General features: G+C 44.2%; 1 protein-coding gene across 4 annotated transcripts in view; it reads right to left on the minus strand.

Moving 5' to 3' along the window:
* Positions 1 to 12,534, minus strand: part of LOC146205849 (uncharacterized) — a 46,995-nt gene that overhangs the window by 9,849 nt on the left and 24,612 nt on the right. For all 4 annotated transcript variants that reach the window (XM_084590495.1, XM_084590494.1, XM_084590496.1 and 1 more), the window contains exons 8-9: positions 6,110 to 6,244; positions 2,950 to 3,028 (exon numbers count right to left, since the gene is read on the minus strand). In XM_084590495.1, coding sequence (XP_084446621.1) covers positions 2,950 to 3,028; positions 6,110 to 6,244 — 214 coding nt within the window. The remainder of the gene's footprint in view (positions 1 to 2,949; positions 3,029 to 6,109; positions 6,245 to 12,534) is intronic.

Consider the following 12,534-nt stretch of genomic DNA (forward strand, 5'->3'; position numbering starts at 1 on the left):
GAGGAGGTTTCCCGGGTATGCCGGTAGGAAAGAAGGAAACCCGTGCAGTGTCGCCGCGGGAGCCTGGGAGGATGGGATGGTGGCCAGTGTGCCCTCTCCTCGCGGTCCTCCCCAAGAGCGCACGTAATCACGCATGTTAACTATGCGCGGCCCTTTATAATGGGGGCAGGGGATTATGAATCCCCACAACGTTCACTGCAGCGTGAGTCACAGTAAGTCAACATATACTTTCATGCTGTGCGGCCATGAAAACTGAGTCACATGATGAAGCCGTAGGACAGGACCCAAAAATAAAATCAGTCCCTCTTCTTTGTAGTGGGATGCAGTACTCCTGGCCACACATCATCAAAGAATGACATGATTCACCGATGAACCATGAAGCAGTGAACTTATTAAAGAGACACTGAAGCACTTTTTGCAAAAATTTGCTTTACAGAAACATCTTACAGCTTTCCATGCTACGAACACTAATATTGAACTGAAATTAGGTAAAAACAAGCGCTAATTGTCTTTTTGCGTAGAAAAATGCAACCAATGCTTCAGAGCATACTGTGGGTTGCGCCGCTGCCAGTGATTGGTCAAGGTGCGGTGACAAGCTGAGGACCCCAGAAACTAGCTTTGGTGCTACATAGCGTGCAGATTGGAGCTTTCCGTGCAATTGTAAAAATGATTACTGCACGCTATTGACCTCCAAGCGACCACCAAGGTACACTGTATGTGTTGGTACCAACCGTGCCTCCGCAAACAATGCAACATCAGTGTTACGGGAAGCGACAGCCAGACGTCAACAACCCCACTGGAGTTGAGGAGCTTGCTATGGTATGTATAACAGCATTTTGCGAAGCTGCATGTTGCCATGTTGCTATTAAGTGAAATGGAATCCCCAGTTCCTTAACTCAACATGCCATTAAAAAAAAAAAGAACTTGAAAAAAAAAAGAAACAACTCTAAATGTGGCCGCAGCATATGCAAGGAGGAAAAAAAGTGCATGCATTCCATACGTAAAGGGTGTCAGTGAAACCTTGGCCGACATAAAGAAAGGCCCAGGGTATTGAGTACAAAATGCCCCCCTCCGAGTGCGTAGGTTTCTATGTTGGAAGAATTTCACAAAGGCCGAAGCAGCACACAGCTAATATCGGACAAATAAACTGCGAGCAAAGCGCGATGGCCACGCACTGTGAGGCATGTGGCAACAGGATTGAATTTGATGGAACTATTATGCTGGAAACCTAGCCCTGCTTGTACAGAAGGCTGTTGCTTAAGTCATGACATTTGGCAGACACAGGGAATGTTTTCCCCTTCTTTAAAGCCCTTCCCTCCTCCCACGGTTTAAGCTCAATAAAAGCCAAGCTGAGAAGTGCTTACAGTCTCACCTTGAAGAGTCAGAATATGTTTCAAAGCATAACGTTTCGTTCATTTCTCCCATGTAGAAGCGAACCTCGCTTGGCGCACTGTAGGAGATCTGGACATACCCATGTTTATGCTGAGGTGAGAGATATGTGCCGGAGCTACCCGAACCTCTAATAAACCTTCCGCAGGGGCTGCGCAAGCATGTCAGGCGTGTGCCATGCGGTAAGGCACTTCGCAAGTCGGCACGACCTCTGACGCAACAGTGGGCTCTTCACAACTGTTCCTTCGCACGTGAAGAGCCACCAGCGTGTTAAGCAGATGAGCTTTTGAAGTGTGTAGTGTGTTCCCTTGTGCGAAAAGTAGAGACACAAGCATTGTCCTGAAACTATGTCTGCTGTGTTAAGGAGTTGCTTGTGGGCTCACACAAAGCTCCATACACAAATGAGACCTGAACTGACACCCAGTAATAGAACTTCAATTAAAGGTACAAGCCCTTGTATTTATCCTCCTTTTAGTAAAATCACTTTTTCACCCTGGTGATTCACTTCCTTTGTGTGAGGAAATCAAAGGGACCAGGTTACGGTTCAGCCATGCTCTTTGCATGGGTAGTACTGAGAACCGCATAATCAAGAAGCTGCGCACATAGTCACTGTCATGCAGTGCTTCACGCACAGTATGCTTGCTACGGTCGGCTTGAACTTGTCCCTCTTCAGAGCAGCAACCCATTGTGCAGAGAGCTTGATCTTCTAAGAAACCTTAGAAGACATCGTTGTGGCTGTAGGTACTTGTGCACACAAATACAGAGTAGTGTCTCGTGCTGGATCGAGTGCTCAAAATACAGCTGACACGTTTTGTACATCCACGATGCATGAAACGTGAGAGAATGGTGAATCTAAAACCCATCTCCTATATAACTACTAATTTATTCACTCCCTGCGTCATTCATTCCACTTTAAAAGGTGAAAACGAGCAAAGAAATCCCATCTCAGTTCATTTTTTTCTTGTTTTCTCAAAACTCAAATTTTTGATGGTTTGCTAATTTAAAAGAGGGATATTTTTGCATCCAGAGCAGATAAAGGAATAATTTTTATTGCAGCATGCTCTTAGGTGTATAACTATACAACATTGGGGACAGATTTCTTATTTTATGCTCGCCAATGTATCTGTGCGCTCTAATTTAAATGACTTGTCAACCTTTTTTTCCTTATGTCGAACTTCAACAAGTTGTAATATGACTAATATAGCCTTGATTAAAAATTTATCTCCTACGCTGTATTCCTTATACTATATGCTATATAGCCACATGTTAATAATAGTTTTACAATTGGTTAGTCGTTTTTTCTCTCTACTGTTTCTATAAACAAAGGAGTGAAAATGTCAAGTAATTTGAAACCTAGTAGACGTACCAGAAAAATAATTACATATTTGAAATCAGCACAAAAACAATTACTGCACATTTGCATTGCATTTAACCTAAAAATAAAGAAAAATGTTCCAAGAGCCCTGTCCCCCCTTAAGCTCTCTATAAATTAACAGGTTCCCCTCTACTGCATCAGACAAGTAGAGTCTTATCACAGTATAATAAAGACAAAAATCTTACCAGGCCACTGTCTGTGTTTGAAGAACTTTCCAGAGCATTGTGCATGCCTTCAGGAGGGCCGTCACTACTGCTGTGGCGTCTGTAGAACACAAAAACATGAATTTCATATTTATAAAACATTAATGAAAACTTAAGGGATGCTTAAGTGTCTTTCAAGGTTGATGAGATAGCACTGCCATATGAATTGTTGCTAAGTGATTGACTCAATCACTCCCTGACAACTTTTTCTGACTATGCAGCCAAAGCGACAGAGCCGAAACATATCAACTCACTCACTGCGCAACAGAATATAGTCTCTTCATAAATTTCGCAGATTAGGCTCTGGAATGTTATAACGTTATGGAAATAATCACGCTATTATTACATCACTATTGTACTACATACAACACAAGCCAGTACAACGTTAGTGTTTGCTCCAGTACATGGAGCGTTTGCTCCACAGCGTTTGCTCCAGTACATGGAGCAAACGTGATGGCAGCCTCATCTGCCGGGAATATCCTGAAGAGTATGTCGGTTGCTTCTGCTGCGTCTAGCCGCCAGTTTCTGTATGCTTGCGCAATGTGCTTGTTTCCGCAATGTATGCAGCACGTGATATTTATTAACCGCAAATTTACGTTCCCTTATGCCTCAAGCATTCCAGAAAGTCATTTCTGCGTCGTTGGCGGCACGAAAACTACAATTTCAAGCAAAGGTTGAACTGATACCGAAACCGTAACTTGGGGTCAGACATGCCAAAATTACATGGTGCAGTAACACCATGACGGAAGTTCCACCCCCCACAACCTTGGCTGCATAGCCAGAAAAGTTGTCCGGGAGTATAGCTACTAATTAGTAATACCAAGTAGCACGGCTAAGCCATATTACTAATGAGAATTGCTAAGCAGTATTGCTTAGTATAGCTAGGTAGTAGTATTACTTAGGAGGGTTGCTTAGCAATGATAACTGGTGGTCTTAATTTATGCGTTGCTGTCACGTAATGTGTAGCTGCTACCAGGCTCCCAGTCACCTACCAAAGCCGAGGGCTCCTGCAGCAGGCGGGCGTTCCTTCCACTGACCTCCCTCAATATAATCTAAACCCTTCCTCCCATCAAATCTTCCCCTCGCCCACATTCCAAGAAATATGTTCCACTAACCTACACTGGGCCACTTACACCATTTCACCCCTCTTTTCTCCCATACCACTGCTTATATGGATGCCATACTCTCCCCAAGCAGCAAGATTACGAAACCCACTCCCTTTCTCCCACCACCCACATGGCTGGACCACACAGTACCACTCCCACAGTTCTCTTAAGCTCCTAATTGTTGCATGTGCCATCATCTCTGTAATCCAGCTTCCCTCTTCCCCTTTTACACAATATACAAAAGAATCAATGGCTGCATTCTGTGCTCTGTAATCACACACTTTCTCCAAAATGAATTCAATGACATCTTCCATGCCCTTAGGCCCTCCATAACAACAGCTAAATGGATACATGGTCACGCCAGGATTATATCAGGTACTTATGATCTCCTCAAGTTCACTTTCAGGTGATGAAGCCCTCTTCTACAAGAAGCAAAGTGATTAACACTACCCACATTTGCAGGAATCCCTGTAGACACTTCCTTCCCGACTTGAATCTCTCTATTACTCATACCCACATCCTCGAAAAATTCAGCTGAACATACTTCTCTTTGCAGACCAATTATTTCTCCTTTGGGCACGTTCCTACCCTTCCTGTCCAAGCTGTCTATACGAGGTGGGGGCAGTTTGGGGACAAGGCTGGTCTGCACAACTCGCCGACTGACTAGCCCTGCTGCGACAGGCCCAGGGAAAAACTTTGAAATAAAAGTATAAATAAGAATATGCTAAGGACTATGCCACTGGCAGTTTATTTTGATGCCTAACGACTTTCTAATTGAAACAATTAGCAAAACTCCAGAGATGCAAAAGTTGATCAACTAGATGTCACTCTGAAATGTTGTAGTAAAAAGCACTCCTCCTTGCACTACATGACAGTAACAAAACTATATTATTTTTGCTGCCTCTCAGCTGATTTGAGTAACAGTCCTAGTAGAGGCAGTATACTTTAATGGAGCACACATATGGAATACTGCATGCAATAAGGCAAACAGCAGCAATTCTGAGCAGCTAGCAATACAAAAGAAAGCAGTCCTTCAAATGCTTTATTACAAAAAATTCAAGACTGCAGCCAGTTGGAAATAAGAAGGATCAATCTCCCTGCTTTTGTCTTTTCCCTCCTTGACCTCAAAAATAACTATGAAAAACATTTATAAATTACCCGCAGCATTCCTTAAATATACGCCTGTAATCAAAATGATTATAAGCAAGGAGCAGTAAATATGACCAGTTAAAAGGTGAATGTGGCACCAACAAAAAAATTCAGCATCCAAACCATACTGCTTACATCACTATATGTCTTGAGCTTTGAATTCACAATAACCACAGGTTTGGTTTAAAGCAGAAAGCTGGTAGCAAGCTCAAAAAACAGAGCTTACACTCACACTACTTGAGTATTTAAAATTTTATCAAGCCAAGTGTAACCTGAACACTGTTTGGGAAGACAAAAGCTTGAGAAAATGTACTTTAACAGAAATTTTAACACAGACTACATGCAACTTATTTACTGGTTATGATTTATGGGATTTAATGTCAGAAGCAACTCAGGCTATGAGGGACACCGCATTGGAGGGATTTAGATAATGTCAACCACCTGGGGTTCTTTAACATATACTGACATGCCACAGTACTTGGGCGCCTTGAGCCTGTGTCTGTAGCTCCACAGTTAACAGCTCTTATGGTCACTTTCCATCTTGCCACCTTTGGTTCTAGCCTTTTTAGTTTCGGAGTCGAAATGCACAACAGCAGCCATGTTCTAGGCAAAGTGAAAGCTCTGTCGTCAGGGCCATTCAGACAGCCATTTCAAATTGTAAACAGCCCAAGCGATGAACACACAAAATGAGCAACACACAAAAACAAACCTCCACGGCAGAATAGTGCTACTACAATATAGCAAGCAAATGCTGAAACTGGCAAGTGAACAGCTACCTTAATCCTTCCATCACCTTCAAAATAAGCACCAATAACAATTTTTAAAAACGCGTTGTATTTGTAATATGGCACTGCCATTTCAATAAAATAAGTATGAGAACCATTTACCTTTGCCGAACAGATGCCACAAGGTCACTCCCTGCTAAATTCAGCCCCATCAAAAATGTGTCAGAGTCTTGGCCATTGTTAGATGATGACTCATCACTTGAACTGCCATTTTCTCCACTTACTAAACTGCTCCACCTGACAGAAAATAATGATAAAAAATACATACAGATAAATGACTATTCTAGCAATCCTGGTGCAAAAGCAGTTTACAACTCCGGTTAATCATTGATAAGCTCTTTGATCAACCTGAAACAAAAGAATTACAATCTTGTGATACTCTCAGCAATGAATATGTCGGGGAACCCTTGTGGACCAGTGAAAGTGCCTTCAGAGCAAAGGGGGATCTTGTGAAGCAATCTTGTACGGGCTGCTCCTGCAGTTCCAGGAGCAGGTCATGGAATCGGGATCGAGTCAAGGCTAAACTGGCCTCTAAAAAATGCACACTTGATAAGCCAGTGCGCCACAGCATGCAGAGGATGCGGGGAAGAGGCAACGCGCTGGCGCCAGCCTCTAGAAAGAAGAGGTATGCATGCCACTAGATGGGATTCCACTCCTCCCAACACCGCGCCGCTTGCTCATTGGACACCCGAGACACTTTGCATTGCAGCCCCATCTGGCAGTGCTGCTAAAGCTAGAGTTTCACTGATGCCAGCATCAACAAATGCCATAGACGTGCTCTCTCTTTCTCTCTTTTGCGCACTCCTCTCGAGTTTGTTTCACTTTGGGAAACTGAAGTTAGCTTTGAACCTCCGTGCTCTTATCCCTGAAAAACTGTCTAGCCAGGCCAGACCCACCTCATGACCTTTCTCATTCTTTATATGGGCGTGGTTTTCGCAGACCCTGAAAATCGCTTCATGGACCCCCATATGAGAAACACTAGTGTAAAGCAACAAAAACATTGTGAGCCACTGGGAGTAGCCACGTCAACTTGTCACTTCTAAAGGGCCTTTGATATGGCGAGAGTTTAGCACCAGTGAATGACGCCTAAAGCACAGGGCATGGCACAACAATAGTTAAAGTAGTTATGAAACAACATTACGGGGTAGTCAACCAGGGCTACAAGGACATTTGGAAGAATAAAAAAAGTGGAAAAATCCAAAAAAAAAAAAACCGAGAACAGGGGTTCTCAAACAAAGATTTTTAGATCCTGGGAGGACACTGCAAGATGAAGTGGTGTGTACTTAGAAGTTGAGAAGGTGTTGGTGTACAAATAGGTAATTAGTTGTCAGTGCAGCATCGTCCTAGTTTATGTGTGTGTCTGTGCGCCTCTCCTATGTGCTGGTCACCTATTCTGCTGAGTGTTTCATCATGTATGACCAACTAGCTCGACATTCTACTCTATTAACATTCATAATATCTGCCATGGATACCCCCCTCCCCCTTCCCCCCCACAGTCACAACTGGCCCCCAAATGCAACACAATAAGGCAGGATTTCTTGTCAACGCCCCCCCCCCCCCCCCCTTTTTTAAATGTCCAGGTCATTTCTGCAGTTTTTTGTGATCAACATGCTAACATGCTCAGGCATATCTCAAAACACAGAAAACTAGACAATACAAAGGTTCCCTCACATTCCTGAACTTTGAACTATTGGGCTGTGCACAGAAACGTGTAACTACTTATTCGGATTTCATAGATGGCAAACTGGGCCTGAATGGCAACTGGGCCATTCAGAAAAACTTCAAAATAACAATGTTAAAACCCAGAAGGGTCAAGACCAAGGCCATTGCACTCCTAAATGAACTAAATTTGGAACGGCTGAGCAAGAGTGTGCAGAAGAGCGAAGGTCAAGTACTGAATGTCTTCTTCAGTGCTAAGACGCATAAGCTCCAGTGCCCATTAAGAGCTATAGTCACAGAGCGAGATTCTTGGCAAGCAGAAGTCGGCAAATTCTTATATCTTCATCTCAGTACGCCGCAAATTGAAGATCCTTACAAAGTGAGCAGTGCGGACCAAGTGGTTGAAGTGCTGTGTGACGACCTACGTGAAGCGAACTGTGGCTTCTCGGTGGACATTGAGGAACTTTTCTACTCGGTGCCACACGATGAACTCCTTGTTGCTGTTCGTGAGAGCACTGATCTGTCCGGTAGCGTCGCCTTTCAGAATGGGTGCGGCCTCAAAGAGGAGTATTTATAGAATTACTTATGTTTTACCTTATTTCTACTACAGTAAAAGCTCGTTAATTCGACTCCCGTTAATTTGGAAAATCGGATAATTCGACCTTCACGCCTGGTCCCCAGAATTATGTATAGGAGTCTATGGGACGGAACTCTCGTTAATTCGGACGGATTTGACCGCACAACGGATAATTCGGACAACTTCGGGCAGCTACCGAGGCTCGAAAAACGAAAATAAGACGAACGCGGCGCAATAGATACACCCAAAAGCAGCATCGCCATGGACATCAATTAATCAACTTGGCTCGACTTGTGGCTGGATGGGCGCTTTTTCTTGTTTTTTCACGAGTCGACGTTACTGGCGGTGCCATTTTGTCGTTTTGCTGCTGTCGGTGCGCTACGCTGTTGTATTGAAGACTGCTCGCTTTAGTGCGGCTCATTGCTTCTCTGTTGTGCGCTGGTATCACCGTACTCGCCCACGATGGCAACACCGGCGAAACGGCCGAAGAGCGACGAGGCCAAGGACTTGGCTACCAAAGTGGAAATTTTGCGGGTCCTTAAGAACGGGCTCTCCCGTCAAAAAGCAATGAAAAAATATGATGTTAAAAGGAGTACTTTAAGCACATAGGTAAAAAATGAACAGATTCTTCAGGCGTTCGAAAGCGAGAAGTTCCAAGCGTCAAGAAAGCGTCTGCGAACAGCAGCTCATCCGGAGTTGGAAGAAGCCTTGCTTCGGTGGGTGGTCAACTCGAGTGATGCAAACCTCCCATTGAGTGGACCCCTCATCATGGCGCAGGCCGAGAGGTTTGCACTGATGATGCATATCGATGGATTCAAAGCGTCAGAAGGGTGGTGTGCGCGCTTTAGAGACAGACATGGTCTCGTTTTCAAGACTGTGTGCGGCGAAAGAGGTGCCGTCAACGAAGATGTTGCCAACAGCTGGAAGAACGCTCAGCTGCTGGAACATATCGCAGCATATGAGCCAAATGACATTTTTAATGCTGATGAAACAGCACTTTTCTTTAAGGCATTGTCTGACAAGACTGTGACAATGAAAGGAGATCCCTGCATCGGAGGAAAAAGGAGTAAAGAACGAGTCACCGTTCTTTTAGCCGCAAACATGACAGGGACAGAGCGCTTGCCGCTTGTCGTCATTGGAAAGGCACAAAAGCCACGGTGCTTTAACGAGCCTGCTCTTCCGGTGGAGTACCGGGCTAATAAAAAGGCCTGGATGACATCGGAAATGTTTCGCGGCTGGATACAAAAGTTAGACAGTTTTCCGCGAAGAGCCGCAAGGTGTTAATTGTCCTTGACAACTGTAGTGCACATAACAGTGCCACCGGACTGAACAACATTGAAGTTGTTTTTTTGCCGCCCAACAACTACATCAGCCCTCCAACCGATGGACCAAGGTATAATTCAGTATGTGAAGACTAAATACCGCAGGCGCGTGCTGGAACGCATGATACTGTGCAATGAAGTCGGTAAGCAGTACGACGTGGATCTTCTGAGCGCGGTCAACATTCTTGCCTACGTTTGGAAGAACACGCCTGCGCACGTCATCGCTAACTGTTTTCGACACAGTGGCTTCGTTTTTCCTGAGCCCTGCAATGACACAGTGGCAGAGGTGTCGCCCGACGACAATGCAGATGACTGCCCGGATTTCGGAGGTGTGCTGCTGGATGCGGTGACACTCGCCGATTACATCAGCATTGATGACGGCGTTGCTACAGCCGGCTCTCTAACTGAGGAAGAAATTGTCCGGGACGTACTGCACGGCGAAGATTCGGAGGAGGAAGAGGGGCTACGAGAGGAGCAGCCTCGGCCCCCTCGCACTGTGAAGGAAGCAGCAGAGGCCCTCGTTGTGTTAGAGGAATTTTGTTGGGGCACTGCAGATGGCATGCGCGCTGCTGAGCACCTGGAAGGACTGAGGAAAATAGTATCCGCACGGGTTTCTGCGGGAAAACAGACAAGCATCCGTGATTACTTTAAGTAATAAAGGTATGTTGAGATAAAATCGTGCATGTTTTTTTGTTTTTTTTTTTTTGTTCTCTTGATAATTCGGACATTCGGTTAATTCGGACATATCTTACGATCCCTAGAAGTCCGAAATTAACGAGCTTTTACTGTATTATTAGCTTTGAGGAAAAATGTTATGTCCAAAAATGAGAAATGTGTATCAGCTCTTGTGTAGCTCCTGTTTCGTGCAAAATTTTTCTAGCAAAATTTTACCTAGCAAGAATGTGAGTAATGATTGTGTGGCTCATGTTTTTAGATTTGTGAATGATTTTCTGGTCCTTTCACAACTAAGAAATGATAACAATGATTTGGTTGCTGACTCAGTCCTGGGGCGGTTTTTTGCCATCACCAGTTCCATGAATTTTACCCTTGAACTGCCACAAAATAACTTTTTTCAGTTTTTAGATTTAAGACTGTGTTTTAACATGACAAGCCACATTTGTTGGGCCTATATGCCATGCACTAAGAAGACCCCTCTACCGTATCATTCCTCACATCTAAACTCGTGAAGCGTGGTATAATCTCCATGTCTTTTAGATCCGCGCTGTCCAAGTCGTACATTCACCAAGTGGAATAGAGTTTTGCACTTCAGGCCGAACCATTCAAGGATGCTGGCTATCCTGTTTCTGTGCTGACGGGTGTCGCGGAAGGCTTGCTTAATCAGCTACAGAAACATGAAAAGAGTGAACCTGTTCCCAGCACTGCCTCTAATGCTAGACAGAAAAAGAAATACGTGGTGGTGCCCTACGCTCACCGCATATCGCATAACATAAAGATGATAGCTGGAATGTTTGGTGTAGACGTTTTTATGGCACCTCAAAAACTGTCAAGTCTTTGCACACTGGTGAGCCAAAGCCATAAGAAACCGGCTTGTAGCGTCAAACATGCAACTAAGTTTGTTGCTTGCAAAGTAGGTGTTGTATACGAAGTGTGGCCGCGTCTATATAGGTCAGACTGGCCGATGTCTTAATGAGCGCTTAAGGGAACACACTGCATCCTTTAAATCATCGCAATCTAACAACCTGCCTAAGCATTGTTTGAGCTGCAAATGCCATCCACTTTACAAGAAAACAAAAGTTCTTGGCCATTCTAAAGGACAACTAGCAAGAGAGCTTCTTGAGGCATCATTTATTTATTAGTTAGGAACCAATAAGTGCTTAAGTGAAACGTCAGTTGCTCTGTTGAAAAAGGAAGTTTTATTTCTAAATGCTGTGTAATCTTTCGTTGCTTCTGGTATTTTTTCCATGTTTTATCTGTCTTCGGGTGGCCCTAGATTTTCTTGGTTGAGTTTGACTTGTCTATCCCCTTTTTCCAAATTCAGTGCAAAGCTGAGCATGTGTACATGTTTCCTCGAGCTCACACAATTTCTTTCGCTTTCAATTTCAGTAGTAAGTTAGCGCACACCTTGTGTGCCTCTCTTGTCCTCGTCTGTCTCGCACTAAGCCTCCCTGTAAATCATGTCGTACCAACTGGCCCAGAACTCCACTTTACTCGAGTTAAAATCAGGTACACTACTGCGTCTAGTCTGCACGCGTCCGCAACAAGTGGTAGAGAGAAAGGCAGGCCAGTGTGAGTGCTCATGGAAGCCACAAAGCAGCCCACACAACTCCTGGGAACCCAGTCTGAGAACATTTGCCCTATTGAACGCATGTACTTTAAGCTAAGACTTCCCATATGCAACACTTTTTCTGAAAGGTGAAGATGGGCAGAAGTTGGTCGAGGGAAGCAATGAGTGATTGGTTGGGAAGCCCCATAGCTACGGGGCTGGTGTGAGTAGTGCTTCTGGAGGACAGTGCATCCTTAAATACAATTTCACCATTGCTTTTCTAAACCCATAAGCGCTCATCAGCTCAGCTGCGGTGGCTCTACATGATCGCAGCGCGTCTGTTTTATGAAAGTCAAGTACATGCATGTTGCCGTTCGTGAACCATAGTATCAAGCAAACAGTCAATTCTATGATGGAAGGGCAATTTCACTGATGTGATATGCAAGAGGTGCTGCCTCTAGCGAATGCTGCTTGGAAATGTCATATTGTGTGGCCGCAAGTTCAAATCAAAAAAACTCCACAATATGCTAGTGTTAAAAGGCTAGAATAGCTCGAATAGAAAAGGTGCAGGCAAATGAAATTGAACAGCTAATTTTATATATAAGCTATTCAAAGTATTGAATATTTGCACATCTCCAGTTTCTCATCAAGCATCTGAATCAAAAGTGTCAAAGGTAAAACAATTTGAGATGCCCTCAGAATGCATGCCAGAGTGATGAGCAACAAATGCAATGCTTAACAGTGT

The sequence above is a fragment of the Amblyomma maculatum genome, chromosome 1 (assembly GCF_055883805.1).
Source record: "Amblyomma maculatum isolate TAMU_Amacu chromosome 1, ASM5588380v1, whole genome shotgun sequence".
In the NCBI taxonomy this organism is placed as follows: domain Eukaryota; kingdom Metazoa; phylum Arthropoda; class Arachnida; order Ixodida; family Ixodidae; genus Amblyomma; species Amblyomma maculatum.